Consider the following 17,290-nt stretch of genomic DNA (forward strand, 5'->3'; position numbering starts at 1 on the left):
TGTTTCAACCTACTCTTGGCACTGAATTTAGCTAGATTGCCAGGAAGTGAAATCTTTCATTTGTTGAAAGAAGAGAGACACCAGGGAAGCTGCTATCCATGCTCTATACATCTCATCCCTGACCTTAAGTCCCTCTAATGCCGAGGAGGGTCATTTTGGCCTTTCTTGTTTGGTCAGCCTTTGCTAAGACTGCTAATGAAGTTGCAAGTTAGTATCAAATTGTAATGTAATGTAGAAACTTATCCACTGAAAGTAAACGAAGTCCATTAATTGATTTCATAGAGCCCACCAAATGAATTTATGATCTAGGGGTGAAAGGCTCTGTATCTGCCAGTCTACTGATCCATCCGATCCTCTAAGCCTGAAGGCCGTGTAGAATAGAAATCTTTATTTGTAAAACTTTAACTCAGCTTGCTTTTGACCTTGTTTTCTTTTTCAGGGAGACTCACTTCTTTCTTGCTCAAGTAACCTCCAGCATTGCAGGGCCACAAACTTGTACATTGATCTGAGAAAGCCGAAAAGGAGCCAGGACAGGTTTGTGCGATTCCATTTTTGTTGCAAGGCCAGGCAGCAGCATGAAAGTCTTCTCCAGCCAGTGGTGTAGCTATGTGGGGCCACGGGAGCCTGGGCCCCCCAAACATTTTCTGTGGGCTCCTGATTTTGCCGGTGGGAGTCCCCAACCTCCGCTAGCTGAAGCATTGTCCAGTGCCGGTCTCTGTTGCTGCCTTCCCTGCTCTGTCTTCCCCTCACCAAAAAGGACGTGAGGGGAAGACAGAGCAGAGCAGGCAACACGGTGGTGCTGGAGACCGGCGCTGGACACTTCAGCTAGCTGGGGTTGGGGACCCCGCCAGCCAAGGTATTTGCTCCAGAAGTGGGTGGGCAGCGGTGGGGTGGCAGACCAAAATGTGCCCCCTCCCACCACGAGGTCTGGCTACGCCCCAGTCTCCAGCCAGGACTGATCCTAGAGATTGCTCAGGGCACTTGAGCCATAGAGTGGAGGAGTGGCCTAGTGGTTAGGGTGGTGGACTTTGGTCCTGGGGAACTGAGGAACTGAGTTCAATTCCCACCTCAGGCACAGGCAGCTCCTTGTGACTCTGGGCAAGTCACTGAACCCTCCATTCCCCATGTAAGCCGCATTGAGCCTGCCATGAGTGGGAAAGTGCGGGGTACAAATTTAACAAAAAAAAATAAAAAATAAATAGTGGATTCTTTCCCCTTCCCCCCCACTCAAAAATGGGAAAGCAAGGGGAGGGCTCTTCCTGATAGACTAAGGAATGACCAACTATATCTCGAGGCCTGGTGACACTGAAGCACTGGACCAGTTTTTAATGCTTTTCAGTATGTGTGAAAGGCACATGGGGCCTGGTTCAATTCATTCCTTTGGAGGCCCAGCAACTTCTTTTAATGTGCACTGGTCGGGTTCAAACTTGAGAGGGGAAGTACTCCGTAGTCCTGCATGGCGTGCTATTTGAAGTCGACCTGAAGCTAGTGAGGTTGAGAATTTTCCAAGATGGTGAAAAGTGCTAGGAAATGCATGCAAATGTAGACATTTTTTTTAAACTTCCTTTCTGAATGTTCTTTCATTATACTGCATTTACCACAATGCAACTCCATGCTCTTAGATTTTTCTCCTTATATCAGATTTAGGGAAGATTTTTTCCAAAATAATGAAATTGGAGGTCACTGTAAGCTGGACAAACATGCACTCCTGGCTCAGGGTCAACGTAAAAGCCCTTTGCAGTCTTGGTAGGACTTGGTTTAATTATCTCTCTCTGTCCCTGTTTAGAGCAGTTGATCAGCTTGCTATCTCTTGATCCCTGTAACTATCAATTGGCCTGGCATGCTAGAATATATTGACTGGAATGAATTGGACGCTGGTACCTAATAGTTGCATGCTGGTCTGTTAATACATGCTTTCAAACCTCTAGCACATTCCTGTTACCAGGAACTCAAGTCACGGTATTTAAAAAATAAAAATGTTTTGTAATTTACAAATAGGTTTGCAGAACTGCAGACATACACTGCCTTAAACTTTCGACCGTTGGAAGATGGAAAATGCGACATCGTTATTGAAAAACCAACTTACTTCATGAAATTAGATGCAGGTAAGTCACGTTATTTTCTCCGATAGAGGGAACGTTACAGTATAGGGAGTGAAGTGCTTCAGTGTACGAAGGAAGAGCGGGACTTTGAGAATGATTGTGTCTAATGACCTTAAAGCTTCCAAACAGGTAGAAAAAGCAACGGTCCAAGCCAGAAGGATGCTTGGGTGCATAAAGAGAGGCATGACCAGCAGGAAAAAGGAGGTGATAGTGCCCTTGTATAAGTCTCTGGTGAGGCCTCATTTGGAGTACTGCGTGCAGTTCTGGAGACCGCACCTACAGAAAGATATAAACAGGATGGAGTCAGTCCAGAGGGCGGCTACGAAATTAGTAAGCGGTGTTGAACGCAAAAATTATAGGGACAGGCTTATGAACCTCAACATGTATACGCTGGAAGAGAGGAGACATGATAGAAACGTTTAAATATCTCAAGGGCATTTATGTACAGGAAGAGAGCCTTTTTCAAATGAAGGAGAGCTCTGGAATGAGGGGGCATATGACAAAGTTAAGAGGGAATAGGCTTAGGAGTAACCTAAGGAAGTATTATTTCACAGAAAGGGTGGTGGAGGTGTGGAATGGCCCCCGGTGGAGGTTGTGGAGTCAAGGACTGTTTCAGAATTTGAAAAGACATGGGATAAACATGTGGGATCGCTTAGGAAAAGGAAGAGTTAGGGGTTACAGAGGATGGGCAGACTGGGTGGGTCATATGGCCTTTATCTGCTGTCGTGTTTCTAAGATACAGGCTAACTTACCAAAGTGCAGTAAAAAGCAGCCTTAACGCGTCCTTACATGGGCCGTTCCTGCGCGCCAAGGCCATTTTCACTGCTGGGATAAAATGGCTGATTTATGTTCACCCCCTCCCCTTCCATTAATGGTCACGTGCTAATTTTCCCATTAGTGCATGGCCATTAACGCATGACCCCTATCACCGCTCATTATATAGGTGGTAAGGACTCATGCGCAAATCAGCTCGCGGCAATGTAGCAGCGCTAACCGATAAGCATAGATCATGTCCACAGTCCACCTCCAGACCTGCCTTCCAGTGCAAATTTTATTTATTTTTTAACGCATGGGTAGAACGAGTACATGCAAAAGTTACCCCGTGCCTCGCAGTAAGCCCTTTTTTGCCATGGTATGCATGACTTGATGCTTACTGCAGCTCAGTAAAAGGAACCCCCCCCCCCCCCCCAATCTTTCTGTTTATTTAAAAGTAAAAGTTGAAGCATCCATATAATGAGACTAAGGGGTATGTTTACTAAGGTCCGTTAACGTTTCTAATGCACCTTTAAATTTAAGGCGTGTTAAATGTACATAAGTACATAAGTAGTGCCATACTGGGAAAGACCAAAGGTCCATCTAGCCCAGCATCCTGTCACCGACAGTGGCCAATCCAGGTCAAGGGCACCTGGCACGCTCCCCAAACGTAAAAACATTCCAGACAAGTTATACCTAAAAATGAGGAATTTTTCCAGTCCATTTAATAGCGGTCTATGGACTTGTCCTTTAGGAATCTATCTAACCCCTTTTTAAACTCCGTCAAGCTAACCGCCCGTACCACGTTCTCCGGCAATGAATTCCAGAGTCTAATTACACGTTGGGTGAAGAAAAATTTTCTCCGATTCGTTTTAAATTTACCACACTGTAGCTTCAACTCATGCCCTCTAGTCCTAGTATTTTTGGATAGCGTGAACAGTCGCTTCACATCCACCCGATCCATTCCACTCATTATTTTATACACTTCTATCATATCTCCCCTCAGCCGTCTCTTCTCCAAGCTGAAAAGCCCTAGCCTTCTCAGCCTCTCTTCATAGGAAAGTCGTCCCATCCCCACTATCATTTTCGTCGCCCTTCGCTGTACCTTTTCCAATTCTACTATATCTTTTTTGAGATACGGAGACCAGTACTGAACACAATACTCCAGGTGCGGTCGCACCATGGAGCGATACAACGGCATTATAACATCCGCACACCTGGACTCCATACCCTTCCTAATAACACCCAACATTCTATTCGCTTTCCTAGCCGCAGCAGCACACTGAGCAGAAGGTTTCAGCGTATCATTGACGACGACACCCAGATCCCTTTCTTGATCCGTAACTCCTAACGCGGAACCTTGCAAGACGTAGCTATAATTCGGGTTCCTCTTACCCACATGCATCACTTTGCACTTGTCAACATTGAACTTCATCTGCCACTTGCACGCCCATTCTCCCAGTCTCGCAAGGTCCTCCTGTAATCGTTCACATTCCTCCTGCGACTTGACGACCCTGAATAATTTTGTGTCATCGGCGAATTTAATTACCTCACTAGTTATTCCCATCTCTAGGTCATTTATAAATACATTAAAAAGCAACGGACCCAGCACAGACCCCTGCGGGACCCCACTAACTACCCTCCTCCACTGAGAATACTGGCCACGCAATCCTACTCTCTGCTTCCTATCTTTCAACCAGTTCTTAATCCATAATAATACCCTACCTCCGATTCCATGACTCTGCAATTTCTTCAGGAGTCTTTCGTGCGGCACTTTGTCAAACGCCTTCTGAAAATCCAGATATACAATATCAACCGGCTCCCCATTGTCCACATGTTTGCTTACCCCCTCAAAATGCTAACATGCCTATACATTTCTATGGGCACATTAGTGTTTAACACTTGTAAACCATTTACGTGTGTTAAAAAACTGTAACGCACCCATAGCGCACCTTAGCATAGGCGCAAGCTTGGAACCGGCTGTAAACTGTGTGTAGATTCAGTATGTGATGTTTCTGTGTGTGTACACACACCGGCACACTGTCTTGAAAGGAAAAAAAATTGCTCAGAGAAGCTTAAATAGTTATTTCTTTTATGTTTACTGAACGGCTGTTTGATATTTGCTCTTTTGCCTCTGTGGTTACTCTCATCCTGCTTCTAATCCTCCAGTGCCTTTCAGAGAGAACAGGTATACGAGTCGGTTGATCAGTTCCCAGTTATTATTTGTGACCATCTGTGAGAAAAGGTGACTGAAGTCTCGGATCCAAAACGTTGACAGTGGCCAAATGTTCATGTCATGGGTCCATAAGCAGTCTGAAAATGTTACGTGTTTGAGCTTCTGCAGCTTTTTAAAACATTTTTTTCCACATAAAAGGATGGGGGTTTGGACTGTAGTATTACAAAATTGTTTTGCTGTCACAGAAAACCTCATTTTTCCCCCCCTTTCTGGTGAAATTGGTCACCTTTTCCCAGAGATGGTCACATTTTTCAGCTGTCAAAAACTGAACAGTTTCTGATGCTATCCAGTGAGGATCAGATGGCCAGTTGGCAGTGGAATTAGTTTATAAAGACATCCGTGAAACGTTTTGTTTCCTCCTGCTCTTTTGGGCTTCCAGCTCAGTTTGTTTATTTAGAAAAAAAAATTATACTTCTTATCATCTGTGATTCTTGGCAGATAACAATAAAACCTACACAACCTACATCTGGCGCAGCAGAAACCGGTCAGTAATCGTCATTCTACGCAGGTAGACGATTACCGCACGGTTTAACACGTGAGACCTTACTGCTAAGTCAATGGCTGGCGGTAACGTCTCAGACCCAAAATGGATGCGTGGCAATTTTGATTTTGCCGCATGTCCATTTTCGGCAAAATGTAAATCAAGGCATTTTTTTTACAGGCACGTTGGAAAATGGATCTGCATGCGCCCAACACACGTGTCTACAATAGCACAGCCCATTTTTCGGCGCACCTTAGTAAAAGGACCCCCATGTGACTTGTATACTCAAAAAATCTGCAGTGGCTCTTAGAAGTGGTTACTGGAAACGCTTAAATCAGCATTTTGGACCAGTTATATTGTCATGTGGCTGCAAAAGTATCAGGAAGACTTGGACCAACAAGTTTGCTATTAGAAAACTGATAAAGACAGGTAAGGCAAAAGCCTTACAGGTTACTGAGGGACCCTTTTACTAAGCCGTGTAAGCGTCTATGCATGCTCAATGTGCACCAAAATGGAGTTACCATGTGGTTCTTGCGGTAATTTCATTTTTGACGCGTGTCTGATACACGCGTCCGAAAAATAATTTTTATTTTTGGTCGTGCGAAGGTCATTACCGCCCGTTTACCATGTGAGTCTTTATTGCTAGGTCAGTGGGGAAAGGGAAAGGGAAATGGGACTTGATATACTGCCTTTCTGAAGTTTTTGCAACTACATTCAAAGCGGTTTACATATATTTAGGTACTTATTTTGTACCAGGGGCAATGGAGAGTTAAGTGACTTGCCCAGAGTCACAAGGAGTTGCAGTGGGAATCGAACTCAGTTCCCCAAGATCAAAGTCAACTGCAGTAAGCACTAGGCTACTCCTCCACTAGCAATGTTCCATGTAGTAGCCTGCCCTTGCAGATCAGCAACGCAGCTGCGCAGGCTTCTGTTTCTGTGAGTCTGACATCCTGCACATACGTGCAGGACGTCAGACTCACAGAAACAGAAGCCTGCGCAGCTGCGTTGCTGATCTGCAAGGGCAGGCTTCTACATGGAATGTTGCTAGTGGAATAGCAACATTCCATGTAGAATCTCAAATACTAGCAACAGAATCTCAATAGTAGCAACATTCCATCTCGAATCTCCAATAGTAACAACAGAATCTCTACATTCCATTTAGAATCTCAAATAGGGAAAGGGAAATGGGACTTGATATACTGCCTTTCTGAGGTTTTTGCAACTACATTCAAAGTGGTTTACATAGAGGCATATTTTCAAAGCACTTTGGGAGGCTAAGTTCCATAGGTTTCTATGGAACTTTGGGAGGCTAAGTGCTTTGAAAATAAGCCTCATAGTATATTCAGGTACTTATTTTTGTACCAGGGGCAATGGAGGGTTAAGTGACTTGCCCAGAGTCACAAGGAGCTGCAGTGGGAATCGAACTCAGTTCCCTATGATCGAAGTCCACTGCACTAACCACTAATGGCTGGCGGTAAGGTCTCAGACCCAAAATGGACGTGCGGCAATTTTGATTTTGCTGCATGTCCATTTTCGGCAAAATTTTTTAAAAAAGGCTTTTTTTTTTTTTGCAGGCGTGCTGAAAAATGGATCTGTGCGCGCCCAAAACATGTGCCTACCACAGGCCATTTTTCAGTGCACCTTAATAAAAGGACCCCTGAAAAACTTAAGTTCTGCTGGTTATCCTTTATTTTGGCTGAACACGACACACAAACAATATTTGCTTCATTTTGTGTCATTTTCAAAATGAAGGCAAATAATTTTTTTTGTTGTTTCATTTTAGTGTGTGTTGAATAGTTTTTATCGTATGTTAAACAGTCTAATGCATACTAAAATGGAAAGAGAAGTAAAGGAATGCAATGAAAAACGTCGCCGACAAATCAAATAAAAGAATGAACCATTTGTCATTTTTTTCTGCACTGTTTTTTTTTTTTAATGCTGGTGTTTTATAATCGCTTGGGGATAATTTTATATCTAGAGTCTTGCACAGATAGTATGTGCATACTTTTCCCTCTGTGGGTAACGGTGAGTTTTCAAAACAAAAGTGTGTGCGTGTTTCTGCTTTTAAGAAGAGCCCTGGGGAATTTATGTGAATGTGTTTAGACCTTCTCTTGCGTATGCATATATTTTGAGGTATATGTGTGTAAATACTAACCCTGCCCCTGGGAACACCTCCAGCAGGACACATAACACACTTCATTATTCGCTGAAATGCTTTTAAAATCAGCTTCTCATTGTCTAATGGACTGAATTTAGTTTGCTGTTCTTTTTTCTGCTTTTCAACACTGCTTCTATTTGCTTTGCAGTGAAGAAGAAATGTGGTTTAGCAATGTTTAAAGGAAATTGCTACTTTTTAAACTGGTTTTACATTATATATAACTTTTTTCCTGTTTTCCTAAGTCCTTGTTTTAATTTCTGTGTCAGGTGTAAACATGTACCACCACTTCTGTGATTTTGTCAATCTTTATATTACTCAGCACGTCAACAACTCCTTCAGCACTGATGTGAACATCGTTATGTGGGACACGGTAAGTAAGGCCACCCTTTGTAACCGCTGTGCAAGGAAGCATTTAAGGACTTTTCCCCATCTGTTACTATGGGGTCCTTTTACTAAGGTGCAATGAAAAATGGCTTGCGGTAGTGTAGGCATGGGGTTTGGGCGCGCGCAGAATCATTTTTCAGCATACCTGTAAAAAACACCTCTTCCCCCGCCCCCCCCCCCCCCCCCCCCCGAAAATGGATGTGTGACAAAATCAAAATTTAGGATAAGGGAGACAGCTATGAGCTTGGTTTGTTTTGCTTTGTTTTTCAGTACTAGGCGCATAACTGAGAAGCCTGAATCTGGGCAAATGAATAACAGGCCTACCTTAAATTTAAGATTGTAAGTTTTAAGATAGTAAGGGGGCTGGTTAGTAACATGCTGTAAGATGTTTATTTTTGTGCCCTTGCCACAGCCATAGGAGCTAACTTTTCAAAATTATTGGGGGTGCTAAACCCAGTGGATATAACCCCTCCCTGGACACATACAAGGAATTTTCTCAATAATTGGGGGTGCTCAAGCACCCACAGAGTCGGCTCCTATGGCCAAGGCTTAAGTGCAAAGCCTGTGTGGTAAATGCAGGGACATTGGCCAGGATCTGGCCTGCATTAATGATATAGGCCAGCATTACATGCCTCTGTGCTGTCTTCCAAGGCATGTAATGCAGACTCTCTGGCACCAAAAAGAATAAAGTTCTCTGCCATATGGTGCAACCCAGCCTCCCTCCTCTCGCCCAACCTTATACCACCTCTTGGACTTAAATGGAGGAGTCTCCCTGGTAGTTTAGTGGAGCAGGCCTGGAGCAGTTCCCCTCCACTCCAGCCGTGGAAACTGCCAGGGTTCAAAATGACAGCTATGACCCCTAACGGTAGTTTTGTGGTGCTACCACTAGGGGTCATTCTGACATAAGGAAATATTTATATGGCAGGATGACCCCTTAATGATAGTACCGTTAGGGGTCATAGCCACCATTTCGAACCGTGGTAGTTTCCAGGTCTGGAGTGAAGGGGAGCTGCTCCAGGGTTCAAAATGGAGTGGAGGGGAACTGCTTCACTAAACTACCAGGGAGACCCCCACGTGAATCCTTGGGGGAAGGGGGGACTACTGTCAGGGTGTGTGGACTGGTCAGGGCAGAGGAGAACCTGGGCTGCAATTTTGTTGATTTTTTTTTTTTAAATATGGCTGCTGCTCAAAGCTATCTCATTGCTGCCAACAGGGTTGCACTATACACCACCTCACTATTGGGAATCGTGATGCGACTGCATGATAACTTACCATGGTATAGTTGTCAGTGCCAACCGTGTCCAGATCCAGTGCCAGCTAAGCACGCTGTGGAAATTTTACTGCATGGTAGCCATTAGCTTGGGCCAGTTATCATATGTTAAAACCCGTGGTTCGTGCTTAATGCACTTTAGTAAAAGACGCTCCTAAATTTGGTGAATTTTCATCTGAAAATGTATTTCCAAGTTGGGTTGAACTAGGTGCCTTTTTTTCTGGACATTGTTTTTTCAGCATTGGCTGAGAGAGATGAACCACAATTTTTTAGAGCCTGATAACAATTGTGTATTGGCTAGTAAGTATCGGTGCATGACTATCAAGGCTTCCTGTCTCCTAGGAGGCTGTGACTATCCTGCTTATTTTCGGGAGATGGCCGACCTTCTTCTAAGGCCGGCCAAATTGGTATAATCGAAAGCCGATTTTGGCCGGCTTCAACTGCTTTCCGTCACAGGGTCAGCCAAAGTTAAAGGGGGGGTGTGTCGGAAGTGTACCGAAGGCAGGACGGGGGCGTGGTTAAGAGATGGCCGGACTCGGCCGATAATGGAAAAAAGAAGGCCGGCTCTGACGAGCATTTGGCCGACTTGACTTGGTCCTTTTTTTGTTCACGACCAAGCCTCAAAAATGTGCCCTAAATGACCAGATGACCACGGGAGGGAATCGGGGATGACCTCCCCTTACTCCCCCAGTGGTCACCAACCCTCCCACCCAAAAAAAAAATTAAAAACATTTTTTTGCCTGCCTCTATGCCAGCCTCAAATGTCATACCCAGCTCCATGACAGCACTATACAGGTCCCTGGAGCAGTTTTTAGTGGGTACTGCAGTGCACTTCAGGCAGGCGGACCCAAGCCCATCCCCCCCGTACCTGTTACACTTGTGGTCGTAAATTGGAGTCCTCCAAAACCCACCAGAAACCCACTATCCCACATCTAGGTGTCCCCCTTCACCCGTAAGGGCTATGGTAGTGGTGTACAGTTGTGGGGAGTGGGTTTTGGGGGGCTCAGCACACAAGGTAAGGGAGCTATGTACCTGGGATCAATGTGAGAAGTCCACTGCAGTGCCCCCTAGGGTGCCCGGTTGGTGTCTTGGCATGTGAGGGGGACCAGTGCACTACAAATGCTGGCTCCTTCCATGACCAAATGCATTGGATTTGGCCGGGCTTGAGATGGCCGCCATTAGTTTCCATTATCGGCAAAAATCAATGGCGGCGATCTCTAAGGGCAGGCGAAATGTTGAGATTCGGCCAGCCTTGACCGTATTATCAAAACGAAAGATGGCCGGCCATCTTGTTTCGATAATACAGTCGGGTACGCCGCTTGACAGGGCCGGTGTTAGAGATGGCCGGCCCCATTCGATTATGCCCCTCTATGTGTACCTCTCCTTCCTAGCCCTTGTCAAAGCAAAGAGCAGCAGCTGGGTCTAGGACTGAAATCAGGTCTATTTTTTTCTGCCGAGCCATTAAACTAATTCCTCGGTTTCAACCCTACAGCTTTCTGTGGGTACAGCCTTAGGGCCCTCTTTACTAAGCTGCGTTAGAGGCGCATTGGCATTTTTAGCACGCGCTAACCGTCTAGACACCCATAATAATACTATGGGGCGTCTACACTGTTAGCACGCATTAAAAATGCTACCACACCTTAGTAAACAGGGACCGTAGACTGTAAACCCTTCAGAAATTGGAAAATTTCTACAGTACCAGAATGGAACTTTGGCTTCGAACTCCTGAGAAAGGCTTGAGTTAAATCCAAATCCCTTTTTCAGTCCGAGACATTACAAGCCCAGTAAATAAATCTATGAATATTATTTTAGAACAAAGGCAGAAATTCTTTGAAGTAAGTTCTTTAAAGTCCTATACCTTTATCAGATGTGGCAGCCTGACCTATATTCCTATAGTCTTTTTCTGTTTTATTTTTATTTTTTTTTATTATTTTTTTCCCTTTGTTTTATTCCAGGAAATTAGATCTTAACTTAGTTTCTTGTTTATGCAGGCGTGAGAACAGGAAGAATACATGGAGCTAAGATAGAATACTTGAGTATAAATCAAAACTGGTTAGTACAGTTTGTTTTGCAGTCACCATTGAGCAGAACAGGAAATTGAATAAGATCTTGCATTCATATCTCAAAAACTGTAAAAGAGGCCAAGATTAAAAATATCACTCAAGCTCTGTAGCTGCTGCTGACAGCATAAGTTTGAATTTATTTCAGTTTAAGGTGGCACGATGCCTTTAGTAAGTAAGCTTTCTTTTAGTTAGATTGAAACGTTTGAGCCTGGGGAAGACAAGCTGAAGGTTTCTTTTCATGTCGGTGATACTTTAGAGTGTTGGAAGTCTTTGGAGCAGGGTCACAGCAACCTGTTAGCTATATTTTTAGCATTTTATAAATAATACACATTGTTGGTTTCAGCAATATTTTACATTGGCATGGTATATACATGACACATTAAAAAAAAATTTAGCTGCACGTGTAACGCAGTTTACATAATCTAATGTGAAAAACATACCAAAAAACAGCAGTCTATATTGTGGCCTAAAAAGGATTCAGTGCTGCGAAGGCAAATGTTAGCTTAAAGCCCGAGTCTGTTCAATAACGGAGATTGAGCATTCAGTTACACAAATAGCAATGTATTTATTACAGGGCTTTTTTTGAGGGGGTACTTGGGGGTACTGAGTACCGGCACCTTTTTCATTGTCTGCTAAAATTGACCCATGGACCCCAAGTTTTAACGAAAGAGCTCAGGCTCTACACATCAATTCTGCCTTGTCATAGATTCATTGACTGGTTGCAAGAGGGGGCCTGGCTATTGTGGGGTGGGTCTCTCAGTGATCACCCCACCCCTGAAGGGTGGTTTGGCATTTGAGTACCAGCACCTTTTTTCGCTAGAAAAAACGCACTGATTTATTATATACCTAATTGGCCAACATTTTTGCTTCATACCACAGGCCACCATCAGTCCAATTGGTTTGGACTGAAACATCAGTTAGTTGGGTATTTAATAAATTCTTATATAGCTGAGCTTTCAGGCTTTATTGTTTGTAAAAGCCCACCTCTTTAATGCTGCTTTTGACTCCTAACCACTACTCACTTGCCCTGTACCTTTTATCCCCACCTCTTTTATTCCCTTACCTCTTAGTTGTTCTGTCTGTCCTACTTAGATTGTGAGCTCTTTGAGCAGGGACTGTCTTTTTATGTATGATGTACAGCGCTGCGTATGCCTTGTAGCGCTATAGAAGTGATAAGTAGTAGTAGTAGTACATACCACGTGTTAGACCTTACCCATAAATAAGGTGCACTGCATTCGTGAATTTACACAAATTCAGTCCAGCCTGGCAGCGCTATAGAAATGCTAAGTAGTAGTAGTATATAGAGAAAGATAGACTACAAAACAGTAAAACAGTCACTCTTCTGCATGCAAGAATGCATACATATATAGATTACATTAGTTTATGGCTGGGCGGCCCAAGGCAATCTGCTGCCTGAGGCAGGGATGAGCCAGCGCCCCGGCGTCCCCAAGTCCAACATATTTCCACACTCTCTCTGCCAACTCCTTTCCCCTCCCCCTTCCTTCCTCAACCCCACCCCCAAGCCTACCTTCTTTTTTTGTTGTTTTCAAAAGTCGGCAGTGGCAGCGATCCGTACGTGCTGCCCTGCCGCTTGCACCAGCTTCTCTTCTGTACTGTGGCCCACCTCCAAGGAAACAAGAAGTTACGTCAAAAAGGTGGGCTGCACTATAAAGGAGAAGCCAGTGCCAGCAGCAGGGCAGGTATAGGGATTGCCGCTGCCTTTTGAAAAACAAAAAAGAAGGTAGGCTTACGGAGGGGAGTTGATGAATGAAGGGGGGGGGGAATGCTGCTCCATAAAGAGTGCTACATGAGGCCCTCGCCTCAGTTGGCGTAATGGTAGGGCTGCCACTGGCTTTAACTTGGGACTCTACAGCTTTCTGATGTAGAGAGATGCCTGTCAAGTTATTTCATTCCATTTGATTGGGGGGGGGCTTATTTGGTTTTATTTTGTTCAATTTTTTTTTCATAATTTTTGTTGATTCATTGTTTTGTATTTAGCACTTGTTATTTAAAAAGACTGTATGCTGCTCGTACAAAGAGTGCACTAAAATAAAAAGTGTAAATGATTTTTTTTTTGGGGGGGGGGGTTCAGTTTATTTTGAAATGAGACGAATCAAGCCTCTTTCTATTTGTGTAATTTATTTCACACACATCCTCATCTTAATGTGAATTTCTCAATCTTCTTTTCTGGTGGTTTGGACTTTGTAAACCTGTCCTTACAATTTACCAAAAAACAATCCGCCGATATTAAAAAGCAAAATTGTAATTGCTTGTAAGAATAGTATTCAAAAGGTGTTCTTTTATTTCAGATATCTAGGATCTTATGACCTCGCATTATATAGTGAATCTCATCCCAGATAAATTCCATTTTTTAAAAATTGGGTGGATTTTGAAAAATATGTATACTTTACTGATTTTTATTACTTGTCTTTTTTTTTTTTTTGACAGAGTTCCTATGAATATGGTGACTTGTTCAGTGAAACGTGGAAGGCATTCACAGACTTTGAAATTATACATCTGAAAACATATGATTATAAAAGGGTATGAGGTCAAACTAAATACATTCTACAGTGTAAGGACCCTGTTTACTAAGCTGTGTTATAGGCTTGTTAACCGTGTACGCACCTACACGCTAATTGTAGGTGCGTTAAAAACACTTAACTCGGGAGGGGATATAAGAGGGGTATAAATGGATACCAGACATCACTGCCGAAACCCAGGCTAAAGTATCGGCTTGCTTATCCGACATTGCTGCCTGGATGTCCAACCGCCACCTGAAACTGAACATGGTCAAGACCGAGCTTATTGTCTTCCCACCCAAACCCACTTCCCCTCTCCCTCCACTCTCTGTCTCAGTTGATAACACCCTCATCGTCCCTGTCTCATCTGCCCGCAACTTCGGAGTCATCTTCGACTCCTCCCTCTCCTTCTCTGCGCATATCCAGCAGATAGCCAAGACCTGTCGCTTCTTCCTCTATAACATTAGCAAAATTCGCCCTTTCCTCTCTGAGCACACCACCTGAACTCTCGTCCACTCTCTTATTACCTCTCACCTTGACTACTGCAACCTACTCCTCACTGGCCTCCCACTTAGCCATCTATCCCCCCTTCAGTCCATTCAGAACTCGGCTGCACGTTTTATCTTCCGCCTGGACCGATATACTCATATCACCCCTCTCCTCAAGTCACTTCACTGGCTTCCGATCAGGTGTTGTTGTTACATTTGTACCCCGCACTTTCCCACTCATGGCAGGCTCAATGCGGCTTACATGGGGCAATGGAGGGTTAAGTGACTTGCCCAGAGTCACAAGGAGCTGCCTGTGCCTGAAGTGGGAATCAAACTCAGTTCCTCAGTTCCCCAGGACCAAAGTCCACCACCCTAACCACTAGGCCACTCCAACCTACCACCTACAGTTCAAGCTTCTCCTTTTAACCTACAAATGCACTTGATCTACAGCCCCTCCCTACCTCTCTACCCTCATCTCCCCTTACATTCCTACCCGTAACCTCCGTTCTCAAGACAAATCCCTCCTGTCAGTACCCTTCTCCACCACCGCCAACTCCAGGCTCCGCCCTTTCTGCCTCGCCTCACCCCATGCTTGGAATAAACTCCCTGAGCCCATAAGCCAGGCCCCCTCCCTGCCCATCTTCAAATCCTTGCTCAAAGCCCACCTCTTCAATGTCGCCTTCGGCACCTAACCACTACACCTCTTTTCAAGAAATCTTGACTGCCCCAACTTGACATTTCGTCGTTTAGATTGTAAGCTCCTTCGAGCAGGGACTGTCCTTCTTTGTTAAACTGTACAGCGCTGCGTAACCCTAGTAGCGCTCTAGAAATGTTAAGTAGTAGTAGTAGGATGGGGATTAAAATAGAGAGTGTTTATATTAGAAAGTGTACTGAATACTCATAAAAGTATGTGCCTATAGTTATTGAATAACTGTTACAAAAGCAATGTACCATGATGTTAAAAATTTTGAGGTGTTAAAATTGTTAAACTCTCAATAAAAACTTTAAAGTTGAAAAAAAAACCCCCACTAACAAACCTTAGTAAACAGGGCCCTAAGGTTTAAACGATAATCCTTCTGTTAGTTTTCCCTCTTTCTCTACCAGTATGGTAGCTTATGTCATATCAACTCCTCTTGTAGTTGGCATACTTTTAAAATGATTATTGGTGGTGTCAGAATATTCCATTAATTGTAGAGAGAGAGGCCCCATGATGCCTGTAATTGATGTGTCGAACCTTTTGGGCCTGATTCAGCTATCTGTATGGAGGAGGATGCTTTAATTATAACCTGGGAGTAACTCCTGCCTAACCTTTTTTTATTTTCAGGTCTGTTTTAAAGATGCAGTTTTTGCTTTGCTGCCCCGAATGCGATATGGCTTATTTTATAACACACCACTGGTGAGTTCAACCTGAGAAAGTAACACAAAGCTGTTTGCGTGTAGTTAGTATGTAGCCCAAAGGCATTTACTTTATTTTGTTGTTTCAGCCTCCCTTACGCCAAGATTTTTGCTATATCTAGCTTTTTTATATTTCATTTTTTTTAGTTATGCTAGTCCTAAATAGCAATAATGAAACAAAGAAATTCAAATTTCATTGATACCAAATAATACACTTTCTCATTTCATTTCAAAGTACATATAGTGGATTTGTTTGTAAAACCTCAATATGCTCCCAAAATATAATTTTTTGCAAAATATGATCAAGCAAAATCCATCTTGTGGGTTTGGTTTAGTTTATTACTTTTATTCTGCCTTTATCCAAAAAGCATACATAATCATAAAAACACAATACATAAACAAAAAAAATAAACCTACAATTGTCCAAGACAGCAAACAAGTTATCCCAAGTCATCCCCGGTCACAAAATCACAAGACACATCCTCAAAAACACAGAGCTACTACTATCCAAAGGTCAATTCCAGTCCTCCGCATAGGCCAACCGAAATCAATAACTCTTCAATTGCCTCTTTTTCAAAAATGAGACACTGCAGTTTTTAAGCGATAATGGTAATTGATTCCACTCCCTTGGGCCAGCCACAGAGAAAACACTTTTTAATATAAATTTTAATACAATTTTAAGAAATTTGTATTAAATCATACCTGATTTATAAGGTGTAATAGGTCTGCTTTGTATCAATCATTTTATGTATTTCCTGGGAATGACCAGTCTCTTTACTGCGATCCACATTGAACCGGAAGGTATATAGAGGAATATAAATGTTATTATTATGTTACGTTTTCATCTCCTCAAGTCTCAGCTGTCACAAGTCTGGAATGACAATACTCTATGTACTCTCGGATCTTCACGATCTCACAGGAACATAAGGCTGTAAAATATTTTGGAAATAAAATGAAGAAATATGATACAGAGCCAAATGGACTAAGGTGTGTAGTCAAGTTTTGAACGACTTGCAGCAAATGAATAGAAGAAGCTGGTAAACCTATCCATATTACAATAATCTATCCCACTCAGAACCATAGACTGTATGTTTGTAGTTGTGGTCTAAAAGTCCGCTCCGAGTCTAACAAAACTCCCAGGCTGCACAACTGTCAAGAAACCATAATAGCGCTACCGGAGAAAAAAAAATTTCAAAGGAACCTCGAAAGTGTGGTCACCAGTTGCCACCAAAGCACAGCTTTTGAAATTTAGTCTCACTTCTTTTCAGTAGTAGCTCAAGGTGAGTTACATTCAGGTACACTGGGTATTTGTTCAACGATAACCGATTCTTTCCCATCCAGTCAGAAATCTTATCAAATATGGCTTGTAAATAAGCAATTGTAGTAGAGATGGGAGACAAATTGAAAAGGGTGGCCGATAATGAGGAGCTTTGTGGCATCC

The 17,290-nt window shown here is 43.3% G+C and overlaps 1 protein-coding gene across 3 annotated transcripts in view; it reads left to right on the plus strand.

Moving 5' to 3' along the window:
* Positions 1 to 17,290, plus strand: part of EOGT (EGF domain specific O-linked N-acetylglucosamine transferase) — a 55,128-nt gene that overhangs the window by 20,851 nt on the left and 16,987 nt on the right. For 2 of the 3 annotated variants that reach the window (XM_030206206.1, XM_030206208.1), the window contains 6 exons: positions 440 to 534; positions 1,642 to 1,746; positions 1,999 to 2,105; positions 7,997 to 8,100; positions 13,896 to 13,988; positions 15,779 to 15,850. In XM_030206206.1, the coding sequence (XP_030062066.1) occupies positions 440 to 534; positions 1,642 to 1,746; positions 1,999 to 2,105; positions 7,997 to 8,100; positions 13,896 to 13,988; positions 15,779 to 15,850 (576 nt within the window). The remainder of the gene's footprint in view (positions 1 to 439; positions 535 to 1,641; positions 1,747 to 1,998; positions 2,106 to 7,996; positions 8,101 to 13,895; positions 13,989 to 15,778; positions 15,851 to 17,290) is intronic. The other variant, XM_030206207.1, reaches the window with a different exon arrangement.

This window comes from Microcaecilia unicolor, chromosome 6 (genome assembly GCF_901765095.1).
Source record: "Microcaecilia unicolor chromosome 6, aMicUni1.1, whole genome shotgun sequence".
Lineage (NCBI taxonomy): Eukaryota > Metazoa > Chordata > Amphibia > Gymnophiona > Siphonopidae > Microcaecilia > Microcaecilia unicolor.